At 47.3% G+C, this 18,710-nt stretch overlaps 1 protein-coding gene across 2 annotated transcripts in view; it reads left to right on the top strand.

Moving 5' to 3' along the window:
- The window catches only part of ADAMTS10 (ADAM metallopeptidase with thrombospondin type 1 motif 10), a 143,669-nt gene that overhangs the window by 73,989 nt on the left and 50,970 nt on the right, over window positions 1–18,710 (top strand). For both annotated transcript variants that reach the window (XM_069976650.1, XM_069976648.1), the window contains exon 16: window positions 16,278–16,411. In XM_069976650.1, the coding sequence (XP_069832751.1) occupies window positions 16,278–16,411 (134 nt within the window). The remainder of the gene's footprint in view (window positions 1–16,277; window positions 16,412–18,710) is intronic.

The raw sequence follows: 18,710 nt of genomic DNA, 5'->3' as shown, positions 1-18,710 counted from the left end.
GTTTTACTCGTTTCCTGCTACATTCACGCCTACTTAAGACTTGCCTGCTTATGGATACTTGAATATGCATAAGTAGGCATGAATATAGGAGGCAATGGAGCGAACCAGGAATACATTCTGCAGCATCAAGGATTCCCATCCTTAGTTCCTGTCCAACATGGGCTCACAAGCTAGTTTCCCCATCTTAGACACACAAACTAAGGCTAACTTCATAAGAATTTCAGTAACCTTGCAGCATGTGTTTGGATGTGTGTGTGTGTGTGTGTGTGTGTGTGTGCGGGCGGGGGGTTTAAATATCAGGAGGAAACCCATGTAAACTGAGAGAATGTACAATTGTAATGTTTAATTTGTGAATAGTCATAGTAACTTATTGAACAGTATTACTGCCTAGCTACAAGCTCACATTTAAAGTATGGGGGGGGGGGGTCCAAAAACTGACTGTTTTACATTCATTAGCTATTTTCCCCTCGTCTACTCCCTCTGCCAGATTTCCAGATACACCAAGTTCTCTCTTGCTGAGTTACTAGGGAATTTGTCCCCAGGGAGATTCCTCACTCACATAATCTAAAGTGGAAGATTTAGCTGAAATGTTCGGCTCAGCACATTCCTAGAGAGAGTGCAGAGGTGCAAAAGGGGAAATGAGGCCGGGAACATAGCTTAATGCACACCAGATGCAACCAGATGCCTCCAGAGATCAGGGTGCCAAGAGGCTTTTATGAATTAGAGCTCTGCACATTTATATGGAGAGATCTGTTTTTTAACTCTCCTTGTTACTTTTTAACATGATGCTTCCAAGACCTGGCTTACAGCACATGCCTATGGCCAAGTCCATATCACAATTATTGTCAGTATAAAACACAGCTGGACCTGGAACGATCACGCTTTTCTGACGCTGAGAATGAGGTCCTGAACTCTGTTTCATGAATCAAGTAAATAATATTTTTGAGTCATTTAAGGTTTTAACACACCTGTCCAAAAGAACTGGCAAATGTCTCACAATGTTAGACGTTAAAAAATATGCTAAAAGTCAATCAGATGCAAATTACATCTCCAGCACAATCTGTCACTAAAGGCCCTTGTAGTTGGATGATTATTTGGCATTACGGCTGATAATCGCTTTGTGTTAAAAAAAGGCATTGATCAGCCGACATGCACTTTGTTGGCTGATCGTTGTCTTCTAACATCTTTCAGCATGTTTAAAGACTAACGATGGCAACGATCTGCTGCTGTCGCTCAGCACAACAGGAGTGGCAGCAGCAGACCGCCTCTATCCCCTATGGGCCCCTCCCGCAGCTCTACACAACCCCCCCACCCCTTACCTGCTTGCTGTTGGTGCGTGTAATAGTGCCGGCAGCGGGAAGGTGATAGTTAAATAAGTGGGAATGGTCACTCATCCATATTCCTTATGGATGTGTGGACGTTGCAGACCTTTTGTCCTTCAAAATTCCGAATCTACAAAAAAATGGACATTTCAAAAGACTTCTGTGGCACAATCTGTGCTGCAATTGCGGTCTATACTAGAGCTTGTCAGAAAGTTTAGCCGATGTAATTTTTAAATTTTAAGTTTTTTATTTTTTCAAAAAACAAACATTTACCGACATAGCAAGACACGGACCTTGGGAGGTCCCAAAATACAACAACACAGAAGTAGAGAACAGGGCAAATATGTAGTACAGTGCGACAGTGCAAACCAAGGTGAAGTAGTTGGTCCAAGCAGTAACGAAGGTGCCTAACCTCGGCAGTGGCGAACAAAACCAGGAAAATATGAAAAAGCACCTAGCAAAAGTGGGATGGGATCTGTGGGTTATGAAGGTGCCCGGGAAACTACACAACAATGAGAGAGAATTTACTTAGTGCCATGAACACTACAGACATAGACAAGGGGATACATACAACACACTCAAGGGGGGGAAAGAAGTGGAGGAGTACATGAACATGTCTGGTAAATTGAAAGGTCACTGAAACCAAAGACTAAAACTGAATTAGAGAAAGAGGAAGAAAAGTAAAAATTGAGAATTGCGGCGGCGTCCAGACACCTGATGTAATTGAAATGAACCGGAGGAAGAAGGAAGGGAGAGGGAGAGGGAGGGGAGCTCACCCAGGAAACCTAGTACACAAAACGGGCCTGAGATCCTCAGGAGGTGACGCTCCTGTAAGTGTCCGTGCTCTGAAAAGACAACCAAGAGCCCCAGGTAGCAGTGTACTTCTTGACCTCTATCGGGGTACGCGCAATCAGATTTTCTATCTGGTGGATCTGGTTAATCTCAGCGAACCACTCATCCAGGGAGGGGGGGTCCGAGGACTTCCACCTCCTAGGAATTACCGTCTTAGCAGCCTGGAGGAGGTGTCGAGCCAGAGATTTCTTAAAGCGGGTTTGGGCGGGTGGAAACATAAACAGAAGCACTGCCTCAGGAGTGCCAGGGATAGAAACGCCTGTGATGTCGCGGATAAGCTGTAGTACAGTGTTCCAGAAGCTCCACAGCTTCGGGCAACCCCACCAAATATGTGTCATATTGCCACCTGCATTCCCACACTGCCGACACTCATCAGGGACCGTCGGGTACCACTTATGTAGTGCTTCCGGGACCCTATACCATCGAGAGATTATTTTGTAACTGGTTTCTTGGGCTTTACACGCTATTACAGCCTTGTGGGAGAGGAAAAAGGCCTTCTGCCACTGTTTCGGGGAGAATTGTTTCCCTAGCTCCACCTCCCATGCAGAGCAATAAGAGGGCAGCTGTTGGGAGCAAGAAGACAGTAACATGCGGTAAATAAGAGAGATAGCGTGAGAGGGACATGCAGGTGCCAAACAGAGTCGTTCAAAATCGGATAAAGTTACGTGTAAATTATGGGTGTGGGAGAGGAAAGAGTAAAAATGCTTTAGCTGCATGTACTCAAAGGAATGTCTGGCCGTGTGTAAGGTGGGGTCGAGAATGGAAGACAAGGGTAACAGGGCCCCTTGTTTGACCACCTGATGGAAACATAGGGGAGAATGAGTAGGTACGCCTAGAAAGGGTGAAGAAAGGCCCGCCGGGAAAGACGGATTATCCCTAATCGGGGTCAGGGGACCCGTTCTATTCAGGAGGGCAAGAGAGGAGGCCGACGCTGGTATGGATGCAAGCGTATGGCGGACAGTATAGGATAATGGAGTAAGATCATGAATCGAAGGAGACCATGTCCACGGGAGAGTTGACAGCAATCTCTGGCAGACATCCTGGGCCAATTGCACCCAGAGCTTAGAGGACGAGTGATGGAATAAATCCAAAACTCGGGAGTGCACACACGCTAGATAATACAACCGACTGTAAGGTAGGCCGACGCCACCTTCATCCTTAGAGCGTGTGAGGGTCTCCCACTTGATCCGTGGGTGACCGGAGGACAAAACAAAGGAGGTGAAAAGGCGTTGCACCCGCTTCCAAAAGGGGGCAGGGATGTGAACGGGGATGGTCTGGAGCAGATAGAGCAATCTGGGGAGAAGGGTCATCTTTATGATGTTAATCCTCCCAAACCAAGAGAACTCTTTGAGTCCAGGAAGTTAAATCTTTGGTAAATCGCACCAATAAAGGGAGGAAGTTGACATAAAAAAGATGAGAGAGGTCAGGAGGGATACGGATGCCCAGGTATGTAATCCCTGTAGAGGGCCATACAAAAGGAAAGTTAGCTTAAAGAGTAGATACAGAGTGAGGATCGAGGGATACGTTGTAGGCTTCGGATTTAGAAAAGTTTATCTTGAGGGGCGTGGCCTGAGCGCGATGTAGGCAGCAGCACGGAAGCTGAGCTCCCGCACACAGTATCATGTTTATTGCATTCCCCGTGACTGTTTACCGGTGAGCTGTGATCCGGAGGAGAGAGTGGGCGCCAGTGACCCTCCACACCGACTTGGCAGCAAAATGAGGCGCGGACAGAGGAGAGGAGCGGAGGCAAAGGCCAGCGGGTCTGCTACATCGTACGACCAACATGGCGCCGCGGGAGGCCAGTGCAGTAAAGAGACCGCGGTCCGGCTGCAGAAATATGCCAGGCGCTCGGAGTGGGCTGCAGCAGAATCCCATGAGGAGGATTCAGACTTCTCAGTACAAGATGCTGGTGCTGAGCACTGCGGTCCAGAGGAGGATACTCCGGAGCCACAAAGGTCAGAAACTGTGAGTAAAATCGCCTCACACGTGGGTGCCGCCATGTTACCAACACAGCTCCCTCCTCCGGCCAAAAACCCCACCATTAAGGACGTATACGCTGCGCTCACACAGGTCAGTGCTTCCCTGCACTCACATATTGGAGGCCTGAAAGAGGACATAAACTTAGTCCGTCAGGACATGAGAAAAGTAAAGGAGCGCATAAGTGAGGTGGAGGGCCGTGTCAGCGAGCTGGAGGATCAATCCTCCCCTATGAAACGTGATTTAAAACGTGTGGCACATAATGTATCCCTGCTGATTAATAAATCTGATGATATGGAAAATCGGCTGAGGCGCAATAATTTGCGTCTCCTTGGAGTCCCAGAAAAAGTTGAAGGGAAAGATGCAGTTGCTTTTTTTGAATCCTGGTTCAGGGATAAAATGGGGGCGGATAATCTGTCCCATATCTTTGCCATTGAAAGAGCACACAGAGTGCCGTTCAGAGCACCGCCACCAGGGGCCCCTCCCAGACCTGTCCTGATGCGCATTCTTCATTTTCGGGACAGAGATACAATACTTCGCCTGGCTAGAAACCATGATGATTTATCCATTGATGGAACTACAATATCTATCTATCCCGACTTCTCTGCCGAAGTCCAAAAGAAAAGGGCACAGTTTGTGGATATTCGCAAGCGCCTGAGAGCTCTACAAGTCCCTTATTCTACCATCTACCCTGCGAAACTCCGGGTAGTTGCCCTGGGGACCACCCACTTTTTTGAGACACCAAAAGCAGCATTGCAGTGGCTAGAGAACAACGAGCGCAATCTACAAAAGGATGCCTGATAAGTGTTGTTTCGCTTTGTTCTCGAGATTGTTGCTAGCTGGGCCCTCTACCTCTCGATCCAGCTTCACTAAGTTCAAGATGTGTGCCTAACCGTTAAGGTTAAGAATTTGTCACGGGGGACATTATCCTCACTATTCAGTACTGAGTGCGGGAGGGGGCGAGTACAGATACTATGCATATACACCCTGCTGGGTCTGCAAAGGGCTCGGAGTTTTTTCTTTTGCCCCGCCTGTTCTCTATTGGGAGAATTCTGTCTGTTTATGTTTTGTTACCTGTTTTTCAATGTATTTATGCACGTGTCATGTTGAGGGGATTTATATCAGCATTGCCGGTAGGCACTCAAAGCTACCATAAGCGTTTCTGTTTACCACATGGCCCAGTCTACTTCTGGAATTACGGTCCTGGCCTGGAACGTTAGAGGTCTTAAGGATGCTACTAAGAGATGTGCTATCTTCTCGTATATCCAATCTTTCCAACCAGCGATTGTCTGCATTTCAGAGACGCATTTAACCAGGGATGACACCGGCCTGCTTCAGAAAGCATGGGCACAGATAGCATATCATTCCACATTCTCCACCCATGCTAGGGGCGTTAGTATTCTTGTGCATAAGCGCATACCGTTTGTATGTCATTCTTCCAAAATTGATAATGAGGGCCGTTTTATATGCTTACACTGTGATATTTATGGTGTCTCAATGGTCCTGGTGGCTGTGTATATCCCGCCCCCATATAATGTTGAAGTACTTAAATGTGTCATTACCTATATTACTTCCATGCCGCCTGTGCCTGTACTTATAATTGGAGATTTTAATAATGTCTTGTCTCCACAACTAGACCGTTTCTCTGCGGGTGTGCCGCACTCAGATATTCAGCATACGGCCTTGTCGCGTCTGCTGGAGGAGTGTGGTCTGAGCGATTTATGGAGATTACGTCATCCTCATAGCCAACAGTACTCTTGTTATTCTGGCTCGCACCGCACTCTATCCAGGATAGACATGGCAATTGGTACACCATCATTGCTCTCTTACCTTACTGATATAGAGTATCTACCCAGAAGTGTCTCCGACCACTCGCCAATTAAGGTCTGTCTAAATATAGGGAATGGGAGGCGGGAAAACCCTATGCCCTGGAGACTCCATCCATTTTGGATGCAACTGGTGGATGACGGTCCCTCTATCGATAAGTCCATAGCTGACTTTTTTCATATAAATACTGGATCTGCCTCGTCCCTGTGGGTGTGGGAGACCATGAAGGCCTTCGTTAGAGGGATCTACATCCAGAAAATAAATACCCATAAAACGAGAGCGAGACAATTAACTATCGCTCTTAGAGATCGGGTGCAACAGACAGAACACGCTATGGTTACAGATCCTTCCACATTGCACAAGAACAGATGGGAGGAGGCACAAAAACTCTATAGTGATCACTTATTGAAAATTGCTGAGGACAAACGCTTCTTCCAGAAGCAACGCTTCTTCCAAGAGGGGGAGAGTGCTGGTCACTTATTGGCCACTATTGTAAAAACACAGGAGGGCCCGAACCATATTGTGGAATTGGCTGACGTGGGAGGACAGTTAGTAAATACGGATAAGGGCATATTAGAGGTACTGCTTGGCTACTATACAGATATATATACTTCCACTCTAACAAAATCAGACGCGGAGCTGGACCACTACTTACACTCTATTGACCTACCCAGCCTAACCCCTGAGCAGAGGGATTTGCTGGAGGGGCCTCTGGTGGTTGAGGAATTGGAGGACGCACTCCAGTCCCTCTCTAATGAGAGGGCTCCTGGATGTGACGGTCTTCCTGCTGAGTTTTATAAAAAACACCAGAATGTCCTACTTCCTCAACTGTTAGAGGTCTACCGTGACTCCTTGCAAGAAGGCACCCTACCCCCTTCAATGAGGGAGGCTACAATAGTGGTCATTAGAAAGCCAGGCAAGGACCCTAAGGAGCCAGGCTCTTACCGGCCCATATCTCTGCTAACAAATGATGTAAAGCTCTTGGCCCGGGCTTTGGCAAATAGATTGACACAAGTGATAACTTCCCTGATCCACAGTGATCAATCGGGCTTTATGCCAGAACGGTCCACTGCCCTTAATCTACGTAGGCTCCACATGAACATACAATTGGGGGCGGGGGAGACGGGGTCCCCGGCGGTGGTCTCACTCGACGCTGCGAAGGCCTTCGATAGCGTCGAGTGGGCCTTCCTATGGGCTGTCATGAGGCGGATGGGATTTGGGCCCCAATTTCTCAAATGGGTACAATTACTGTATAAACAACCAAGGGCCAGAATCCGGGCTAACGGATGTCTCTCAGAGGGGTTCGAGCTGGGAAGGGGCACAAGACAGGGCTGTCCCCTGTCGCCCCTTCTTTTTGCAATTACTATAGAGCCATTGGCTTGCCTTCTGCGCACGACCTCAGCATTTCAGGGCTTCCCCAGGGGTGTCAGAGAGGAACGTGTGTCGTTATATGCTGACGATATGCTTCTATACGTCGGTAATATCCTTACATCTCTCCCTAATATCATGTCTATTATAGAAGAATATGGAGTAAGCTCTGGACTGTCCATAAACTGGACTAAATCAGTTATCCTCCCCCTCAAACCGCTGCCTGAAGGCGCTCTAGTCTCCACTAATTTGCAAATTGTCACTGAATTCAAATATCTAGGAATAATAATAACCCCACACATTAGAGATTTTATTGCCAAAAACCTTCAACCGTTACTGTCTAAATTCATGATTAAAGTAGACACCTGGTGCCGCCTCCCACTCTCTGCCATAGGGAGAGGCAATCTCCTAAAGATGATTCTGATGCCCCAACTGCTTTATGTTATCCACAACTCCCCTGTGTGGATACCACTCCGTTTTTTTCATAAGATCCAGGGTATATTCCGTGATCTAGTCTGGCGCAAAGGTACACCACGTATCAAACTAGAAACGTTACAGAGACATAAGACTGCGGGGGGATTAGCCCTTCCGAACCCCTATATCTACTTCCTGGCCTCCCAGTTACAGCATTTACGTGGTTGGGGCTGTCAAGAAACTATGAGTCAGACTGGTAAATTAGTTAATTGGCTGAGTGGACATAAACTACCCATTATGGCTTTAGAGACTGGAGACGCCAAATGGGAGGGAAGGGTTCTCCCGACATTAGCTCTAATGATCAAGGTTTGGGCCAAGGTAAAATCTCTGCTTGGTATTGGTAGTTTTACCACCTTTGCTCCCCTGTGGCGTAATCCTCTACTGCCAGAATTTTTTAAACTGGAGGGGTTTTCTCCATGGGAGGATAAAGGTATCCTATTCCTGCAACACATCATCCGGGAGGACGGAATAGTCACCTTCGAATATATTCGCACGACCTTTGACCTTCCTCATACCCGGTTCTACCAATACTTACAAATTCGGCATGCTTATGAGGCACAAAAAAGACAGACTGACTTGAGTATCACCTCTCATGACCTGTTTAGCTATATATCTAAAGGGGACTCTACTAAGGGCCTGATATCAACATTATACAATCAGCTCCTCTCAGAGCACTTTAGTCAATTCCCATTAACGATACGTGAGAAATGGGAGGCGGATGTGGGAAGTCTGTCTGATGAAAACTGGAGCGACATTCTTGAACTTACCACCATGGTTTCTCTTAGTGAATCCCAGCGGCTCTCACAGCTATTCTTATTACATAGAGCCTATAAGACACCCATACTTCTCCATAAAATTGGTGCTTGGACGACTGCAGACTGTCCACGGTGCCACTCAGAGAATGCCTCACTACTGCATATGATATGGGCGTGTAGCCAGCTAGAGACCTTCTGGAAGGGGATACTGGATATAGTCACTAAAATATACGGCCTCTCTCTACCTATGGAACCAAAAACTTGTATACTGGGGATTATGGAGCTCCCAAATATAGACGATACTGACATGATCGCAATTCAAAGAATGCTATATCAGGCACGGAAAGTAATCACATCCAGGTGGATTCAGACAGACCCCCCTACAATACAGGAATTTATCGCCAAAATGAACCTCACCATCAGACTGGAAAGAGGTGTTTATGTTAGGAGGAAATGCCCGCACAAATTTGAAAAAATATGGGGGCGTTGGATAGACACGGCAGGACTACCCTCGAGGTCCTTATGGGACTGTTGTAGAAACCCTATACAGGTCATGCTCAACTCAATGACAAGCAGCCATTAATGCAAAACGTCAAACGGATATGCGTATCCTATTTCTTACACTATATGGTCTATTGTAGGGCTTAGATGTGTCTATGGAATTTTTTATAATATGATCTCCCCCGTGCTACGATACACGTGTATGATTGTTCACTTTCTTTTCTTTTTTTTTTTTTCTTTTCCTTAGTTAAGGTTATCTACTAATGACTGATCTTGTTCTTTTCTTGTTCCTTCATCGGTAATTGGGACTCTAATTGTACCTAACACAAGAGCATGTTAAGTCGCTTCCAATGTTACATGATATACTATTACACGATGTAATTATTTGATTGTAGATACCCCTTTTTATGTTTCCCTCATTATATCTGTGTTTAAAAATAGTTTTGTTAAAAAACCAAATAAAAACTATCTGATTTAAAAAAAAAAAAAAGAAAAGTTTATCTTAAAATTGGACCACGCGCCAAACTGCCCCAACCGGGACATCAAGGAGGGGAGGGACACATGTGGTTGAGTGAGATAAACTAAAAGATCGTCCGCAAAGGCAGAACACTTATATTTGCACCTCCCAATGCAGATCCCCCTGATGTCCGGGTCGGAGCCGATGGCAGACATGAGGTTTTCCATAACGAGGACATACAGGAGGGGGGACAGGGGACAGCCTGGTATCGTGCCGTTGAGGATAGAGAAAGGCGCGGATAGGGTGCCATTGATCTTTAACTGAGCGGAGGGGTTCTGGTAGAGGGCAAGAATTTTGGCTTGGAAGAGGGGGCCAATACCTATTGTTTGGAGGGTTTGTGCCAGGGAGGACCAGGAGATACGATCAAAGGCCTTCTCGGCGTCAAGTGATAGTACCATGAGAGGCTGTTTATGAGATTGAGCGTAATGTATAATATCCAGGGTCTTTAAGGTGTTATCCCGGGCTTCCCTCCCCGACACAAACCCTACTTGGTCTGGGTGGACAAGGGCAGGAAGGTGGGGATTTAACCTGTTGGCAAGCAACTTAGCATAAATCTTCAAATCCACATTTAAGAGGGAAATGGGCCTGTAGCTCCCACAAAGTTGCAGGTCCTTGCCAGGTTTAGGAATAAGGGCGACATGTGCACTAGTGGCATGGGGCGGGAAGGGGGTGGACTCAGATATAGAATTGAAAGCCGATAACATCAGGGGAGAAAGAAAGGATTGGAGGGATTTATAAAATTGAGCGGTCAGGCCTTCAGGACCTGGACTCTTCCCCCCAGGTAGATGTGCGATAACATGCGCTAGTTCATGTGCAGCAATAGGCTCCTCCAGGTCAGCTATGGCTTCCCCAGGAAGGCGGGCCGAAATTGGTGGGGGTGAAAAGGGTCCAGGTATCGGGGCCTTGGAACAAGGGAGATGGTAAAGGGACGAGTAGTAAGAGTGAAATGTGGAGGCTATGTGAGGAGTAATATGGGTAACCGTATTGGACGGTGTTTTAATACATGGAATATGAGATTGCGTAATGGTGTTTCTCAAGGCTCTGGCCAACATACGCCCACATTTATTGCCATACTCGTAGAATCTACTGCGGCATGTATGAGGCGGCCCCAAGAGACCTCTAAAAGACATCTAAACTCAGAGCGAGCCGCCTGCAGATCCCTCAAAACAGGGAGAGACAGGGCACGCTTGTGGGCCAGTTCCAGAGCAGAGACCTTGGCGAGTGCCTTGGTCAGGGATGAGGCCTTCACCTTCTTGAGTCTGGCGCCATGCTTGATAAGGACACCCCTCAAGATACATTTGAGTGCCTCCCATTTCATAGTGGGGGGGGGGGGGTAGGGTCCCCCACATGATCAGTCTGAAAATGGGTGATTGTTTGTTGCAAGTCCGCTAAGCAGACGACATTGGATAGTAAAGAGTCATTGAGGCGCCAGGTCCAAGAAGGTTTGGATAGGAAAGGGAGGACAAGAGAGCAAAATACCGGGGCATGGTCGGACCAGACCACAGTGCCAATGGAGGCCGAGGACAGCCAGGGCAGGGCGCTGTGTTGCACAAAAATATGATCAATGTGGCTGTATGTGCCATGAGGATGGGAATAAAAACTGTAGTCTCGGTCTGCTGAGTGCAGCAGCCGACAGGAGTCATGCAGTTGCAACTGCAAGAAGGCACGTTTAACTCCGGTATAGGAGATGCAGGAATGTCCAGAAGAATTATCAAGGGACGGGTCTAGGGTTAGGTTCAGTCCCTGGGCATTAAAAGAGGCTATACAAAGGTCAGCCATCAGAGGTAGTGGGTGGACGCCACCGCAAGATCGTCAGAGGAGCTGGAAAAGAAAAAACTGAACAACAGTGTATGTTAGAGCAAGTTGTCAAATCAGAAGAATCACACAAAAAAAAGGGGGGGGGGGGGGAGGAAGGGAGGTGACACTAACAAACAAGGAAACAAGACAACGAAAAAGGGTAGAACAAGCAGTAATGGTAAAACTGCAGCGTATACTAATAAAACAGAGAACAGAGCACTACCAGTCCAAAAACTTCTGGGCTGGGAATCCCACCTATTGGGGGGCAGAGTCAGCAGGGCATATAAGAACAGGCTGCCCCTCACAGACCTTAACAAAAAACATATACAGAAACATATGAGCACGGCATCAACACAAAATCCAACACTATGAGAGAACTGGGGACAAGGACAGAATGAAACAGGTTATAAACAAATCGACCAGGGGCAAAAAGAGGCCTAAAACATAGAGACCTGCGCAGAAGGCAAATTAAAGGGCACTCAAGAAAAAAACAGAGAACATGTAACAGGTCACGGTGAACGAGCCCGGCTCCTAGTTGGAGTAGCTTGCACTGGAAGCGGCTGGGAGGATCGGCGAGGGCTCCCACGGCGTGGGGTCCTCTGAGGTAGTCCACGAGAGGCAGACTGGGGAGCTTCCAGAGAAAAGGGGCATTTAGTGTTCCTTGCAGAAGATAGGAGTGACGGCCATTCCGGTAAGGCCACATCAGCAATGTCCAACGCCTTCAGAAATTCCGGAACATCGTCAGGTCCTCTCAAAGTCAGGGTCCGCCCGTTGAGGCGAACATGTAGAGCAAAGGGGAATCCCCATCTGAAGGGGATGTTGCGATCCCTGAGAACATCCAGCACAAGTCGAAGAACAGAACGTTGAGCCAGAGTATGGCGGGAGAGGTCAGGAAAGGATGAGCAGGTGGGCTCCCCGGTAGGTGAGATTGCAACGTCTGCGGGCCTGAGACAAGATCTCTTCTTTTGTACAATATAAATGGATTCGGCAAATGACGTCTCTAGGTTTCTAATCATCCCGACTGGGTGGCCTCATGGCCCTATGTGCTCTGTCGATCTCAATATGTGTATTTGGGGGTTGCTCCAGCAGCTCATTGAAGATGTTGGATAGAGTGGCAAAAAGATCAGAGGAGGCCACAAACTCCGGGAGCCCACGAATTCTGAGATTATTCCTTCGATTGCGATTCTCAATGTCATCCATGTGTTGTTGGAGGACAAAGAGCTGATCAGAGTGCAGTTGTACAGTGGTTTGGAGGGCTGATAAAGTGGAAGCGGTGGAGTCCTGAGCCTGTTCCAGAGAGTCCACTTTGGATGAAACAGCAGCTAGTTCCGTGCAAAACTGCTCAAATTCTTGTTGTTTGCACTCCTCTACCAGTTGCTTTGCCAGGGTAGAGATATCAGTTTTAGTAGGCAGAGATTGTGTGAGAACTCTAAGGTCAGCTAAAGAAGCCGGTCTATTGTCATCCATAGTTGGAGGGTTGGTGGAGGATAGTGGGAGAGTCAGTCCCTGGGAGGGGATCGCAACAGATTGCAGATGTTGTTTAAAAGTAGCCGGAGTATTGTCCAGTGTGGAAGAAATAGCTGCCATGCCTGCAGGGGTGAAGGTGAATCCCTTGGGAGGGGATGTAGCAGGGGGTGCATGAATAAGCGCCACAGTATGGCCTCCTGTGGCTTGACCATGAGGGGGAGAGGCACCCCAGGACGATCCAGAGGACCAGGAGTGAGAAGGTGAGTCTGGGCGGCACAGCTGTGCTGCAGGCAGCAGAGAGTCCCCCTGTGATGTGGCTGGGGAGGCAGGAGGGTTAAACCAGGCATGGGTAGATGTCTGGACCCAGGGAGTCGCCTGTGGGTTCAATGGAGGAGGCCCAGCGTCCACAGTCACCCTCTCCTGCTGCTGGGTGAAGGCCGTTTGCTGCCGGTGGGGTGACAGGGATAGCGGGGGGATGAGGCAGGTGCCGGGCGGTGACCCGCCGGAGAGTGTACCTGGGAGGCATTGGTGGCAGCGGAGTCCAGCGCTGCTGCAGGCCCCCAACGGCTTTCCCGGCAGTCCCCTGGAGCAAGATGGCCGCAGCGGCCTAGGCGGGAGGTGAGCGGCTGGTCGGAGGGAGACAGTGACATCCCGGGCAGCGGTGGGGCTGACGGGCGTTGTGGGACCTCCGGACTGCGGCTGGGCAATGGGAGGCTCCGGGTCCGCATGGCGGCGGCCATTTTCCTCTTCCTGCGGCCTGGCAGACTGGGAGGCTGATGGCGTCTCCGGGCGCACAAAATATTGTGCGATTTCACCCTGGGGGGATGTAGGGCGTACAGAGGGGCGCCCCTTGGTCTTTTTGGCTTTAATCCCCATGGCAGGGAGGAAGGATGCCGTGGATTCAGGTGCTTGGTCTGGAGGAGCAGCAGATCACACATCCTCACACATCCATGGCAGGACACGCCCCCCCTAGCCAATGTAATTTTTGCTGATTGTGGATCCGTAAATATATAGACAGTGTGAACAGCCTCACTGAAATCAATGGGCCCTAAATTTGTGCATAATTGCAGATTCGCAATTACAGCCAAAACTACAGAACGTGTCACTGTAGCCTCATTTACGCGTCTGCAAAATTTGTTCCTTAATTTTGGACAAATTTGGATCCCATGGTTACTGTGTGCCTGTTCACACACCCGCAATTTTTATGGATCCAAAAAAAAAAAAAAAAGGACAGGTCCTAGTGAGGACCACAATTGCAACACAGACACATCAGTTGAAGTGCATGGGATCTGCATTTTTGTGGACGTTACAGAGTTACCTCTGTAACGTTCAAAAAAAAAATGCAGATCCTCAAAAATATATTGACTTGTGAAAAAAGCCTTACTCTGGAGACAATGCAGTGACACACAGGGTCCCTAAAGATGCAGATAAACCTTATGCCAAAATCATCCAATCTCACCAGTTCTGGAGGGCTGAGACAACTGATAACGGTGCAGCCTTTTAAACCCTCCACCAACACATGAGGGGAGAGTTATGAAACATGCTGTAAAGTGAAACTGGCTCAGTTGCCCCTAGCAACTAATCAGATTCCACCTTTCATTCCTCACAGACTCTTTGGAAAATGAAGGGTGGAATCTGATTGGTTGCTAGGGGAAACTGAGCCAGTTTCACTTTACACCATGTTTGATAAAACTCCCCTATGATCAGAATCGGACTGGGCCACCGGAGGGCCCCACTCCCACTGACCGTCAAGCAGTTGGGGCCCCCAGACAGCCAGAGGGTCATGCTGCCTGTCCTCAGTGGGCCCCAGCGTCGGACGTGCTACGGCAGGATAAAAAGATGGTTTTGCCGGGACTGCCCTATTCTGAGGAGACAGCCCTGGCAAAACCATGTCCTGGGTATGTCCCTGGAAGCTCCGCCCCTATCGCTAGAAGCCCTGCCCCTTCCAGCGTTAGCAATCTCACTTGTGCAGAGCAGGGAAAGGAGTCGCTGAGGGACTAGAGAAACCATACAGGTGAGGTAAGTATAGCTTTTTTTTTGTTTTAAATACAGATAGAGGGGCTGGAGAATTATGAAGGAGCCTGTAGTATGGTGATGAGGGACAAAAGGATAAGAGGGGTACTTCTATGATGATGGAGGGGCAGGAGGATGAAGGGGGAAGAAGAATGATGGAGGGGTAGTTATATAATGGAGGGGCAGGAGGATTAAGGGGGTAGTAGTATGATGGGGTAGGAGGATGATGGATGGGTAGTAATAAGATGGAGGGGCAGGAGGATAAACGGGGTAGTAGTATGATGATAAAGGGTGTAGTATTATGAAAATGGAGGGGCAGAAGGATGAATGGGTAGTAGTATGATGATGAAGGAGGTAGTAGTATGATGATGGAGGTGCAGGAAGATGAAGGAGGCAGTAGTATGATGATGGAGGTGCAGAAGGATGAAGGAGGTAGTAGTATGATGATGGATGATTTGGTCAGTAACAGTGTGATAGTATGTTGAGTGGTACAGTATGGTGATAATATATATTAATGCTGTTCTGGTCACTTCCACACACTAAGCCCCCACATAACTATGTATTCTGATGTCCCACAAAGCATCCGGTGTCCAATGTACCTAAGATCCTCCAACTACAACAGCTGCGAGCACTACAACTCCCAGCATTTACTGATAGTCTGCATCCCTCATGATATGCTGGGAGTTGTAGTACATATGAGCTGCCGCTGTAGAAAGATATAGTGCTGGACCTTCAGGGCTGATGGTTGTAACAGATTACACCACCAGAAGCTTCTGCACAGTAATCAATTATTAAAGGTTTGTTCGCTCTGAAACTACAACTCCCAACATACCCTTTATTAAAGCTTCATAAGTGTAGGGTATTCTGAGAGTTATAGTTTGACTGAAAACATGTCATTCACAAGGGAGTTGTCGCAGATCCAGATGAATTCAGGATAGGGCCGGGTCTGTATGTGGCTTTTTACCTATTCTTCTTTGGTGGGCCCCAAGGATCATTTCCTCTGGTGGGCCCCAGGTATCCCAGTCCGACACTGCCTATGATGTCAGGTGTACTGGATTTTTGCCATATGACACTTCAGTTCTTTGATGGATAAGCCAGCACGTGAGATGTCTGGTTGTGGTATACCTCTCCCTTCCCCATGGGGAAGCCAGAAGACATAACTGTTCATTCAGCCAATGATAACTGAAGGTTTGTGACAGCCTTTTCAGTTCCATATTACAAGCCATATGGGTTATTGTATGAAAAAAACTAAAAATCAGGCCTAAGACTGTATATCTAAAGAAAAGGTACGTTAGGAGGACATTATAAAATGCCAGGTATATGAATGCACTATACAGTGATATTCCTTTTTATTACGAGGCTTATAAACATCTGCTACATTGAATATTGTTCCCTTTATCATTGAAGGAGGTGTGAAGGCATGTTCCCTGAATTGCTTAGCTGAAGGATTCAATTTCTACACAGAAAGAGCAGCAGCTGTGATAGATGGAACCCCGTGTAGACCCGAATCCTATGATGTTTGTGTTAATGGGGAATGCAAGGTATGTACTTTTTCATTTTTGTTCACACAATGCAGAAACAATGGCTGTTGTTTGGCACTCAAAACAACGGCCGTTGTAGTTGTCTAGAATGTAAAATGGTCTGAATTAATTGACATATTAACTATTTCCACGACTGTATCAAACAATGGCCCTTGTTCAATACATTGTGCAGACAATGCCCATTGTTTGCCTTGACATAAAGTGTACTTTACTACTTTGTTTATCTGTGCACAATAACAAGTTTTTTATGTTTGTCTGCCTTGCTATTATTCCCAGTCCTTTACTGGTCTCCTCATCATCTGGGTCATTCAAACCCCACAGGTACTACCCCAATCTTTAAATCAATGACAACTGTGGCTATGGCACTAATTATCCGAGAATCCGGTTCTTGTGGGGATGGGATGACACAGAAACCAGACGACGTGCAGACCAGCGGAGGACTAGAAGTGTCAGCGGGGGGGCTTCAGTATACTGAAGTAGTTTAGTATAGCTGTTTTGTTGTTTTTATACCACCTCAGCGCTTAGGAAACTTTATATCTCCAGACAATCCCTGTGCTATTTTTGGGTGTAAAAAACGCCATAAAAAACTGCCAGCCCTTTTTCCTGCCTTTTGGTGTTTTCATTTTTTTGCAAATGAATGTGTTTTTTATCCCCTGATTTTTTTTTATTATACGTCAGGTGATTCTTGTGTATGATGGGCAAACTAACGTGTAGTGAACATGCTTAAGTGAGAAATAGAGTCAAAATAGCAATAAGAGCAAGAGTAACATTCTAATTGTAGAACATCTTGCCTTGTTCTATTTACTGACAAAGTGATATAGTAAAAGCCTGGCTACAGAAGCCGACGGTCAAACTCCAACACAGGTTCCATAGTTTATTATACCTGTAGCCATACAATGCACTAGATGTTCTGTAATGTAGATTTCATTGTTAAAGGGCCCTTCTGTTGAAACATTTCATATGTTGCTGCCAATGGTAAGACTAACAATTCATTCCATACTTGTTATTATCTATTCAGTCTCCTTCCCCCAGTTCTTAGCTGCTGCTTTCTGCTAAAGAGACAAAAAATATGTGTGAGCTTTTCTTTCCGTCTCCCCCCCCCCCCCTCTCTTACAAGGCAGCTGATGTAAACAAGTCCAAGAGAGAAAAGCTCACAGACACATTTTGTGTCTTCAGTAGAAAGCAGCAGCTGAGAACTGGGGGAAGCAAACTAATTAGATAATAACAAGTATGGAAGGAATTGTTATGTTTGAGTAGCATACCCCTTTAGGATCTACACCACAGAGATAAGTACAAGTGGAATCTGAATGCTAATGATGGAGGAGGAATAAGATTGTTTGTTGTGAAAAGGTAAGTACAAGTGCCTGTAACAACACACATTCCTCCAGAAATACACCCAAATAGACCTGTAGTATATAAGTAAAATGGGCTTTCATGAAAAAAATAAATATACAAAGTTTTTCTTCACAACTGTCAAAGAGGGGGAGTGGTGGTGTCTTGGTGACGCACTTTGGCCTGCCTCACTACCACCTCCTCCCAGCTTGTATTGAATATTCATGGTGCCCGTCCCCCGGCCTAATGGCGACATCATCTGTAGCTTCCTGGTTCTGTGTACTGTGTGCGCGCTCCCACAATGTGATTCGCACATGCGCCGTAGTGCGTTAGAGCAGTACTGAGCGAAGCCATTGAGGGCATAGGCTCTGGCCTTCAGTGCGCCATGCCGGGCACCATGAATATTCAATACAAGCTGGGAGGAGGTAGTGGTGAGGTGGGCCAAAGTGTGGCACGAAGTGCGGCACCAAGACTCCCCCTCTTTGACAGTTGTGAAGAAAAACTACAGCAAGTACAGCACCGATCTGAAAAATAAAGGTATGACACGGCACTAGAACACACAGACCTTCATCACACTGTTAGCACCTCAGAACAAGAATAGGTGCTGACAGATTCCCTTTAAAGGGAACCAATCACTTAAAAACCGCATGTAACGCTATGGGAATGTGCTGTAGCAGCGCCCAGCACACTTCCCAAACATGCTTTTATACCCCCCGTCCCTGCAATGTACAAGCCAAAAACACACTTTATAAACTCGGCGCCCTGTATGTAAATTACCCCCAAGTAGTCCTCTGGGCGGGGAGCTGCGGGCAAGTAGTCACGGTCCCTGGGCGTTCTGCAGTGCTAATCACGCCCGTCTCTGGGCGTGATTAGCCTGCATAATTGTGGCGGCGTCATCGGAGGCGCGCTGTCTCTAACATCAGCACGCCTACGTTTTTGCTGTGCCGCTCATGCGCAGTACAGCGGG

The sequence above is a fragment of the Dendropsophus ebraccatus genome, chromosome 7 (genome assembly GCF_027789765.1).
Source record: "Dendropsophus ebraccatus isolate aDenEbr1 chromosome 7, aDenEbr1.pat, whole genome shotgun sequence".
NCBI classification, from domain to species: domain Eukaryota; kingdom Metazoa; phylum Chordata; class Amphibia; order Anura; family Hylidae; genus Dendropsophus; species Dendropsophus ebraccatus.
This window is presented reverse-complemented; position numbering and strand designations above follow the sequence as displayed.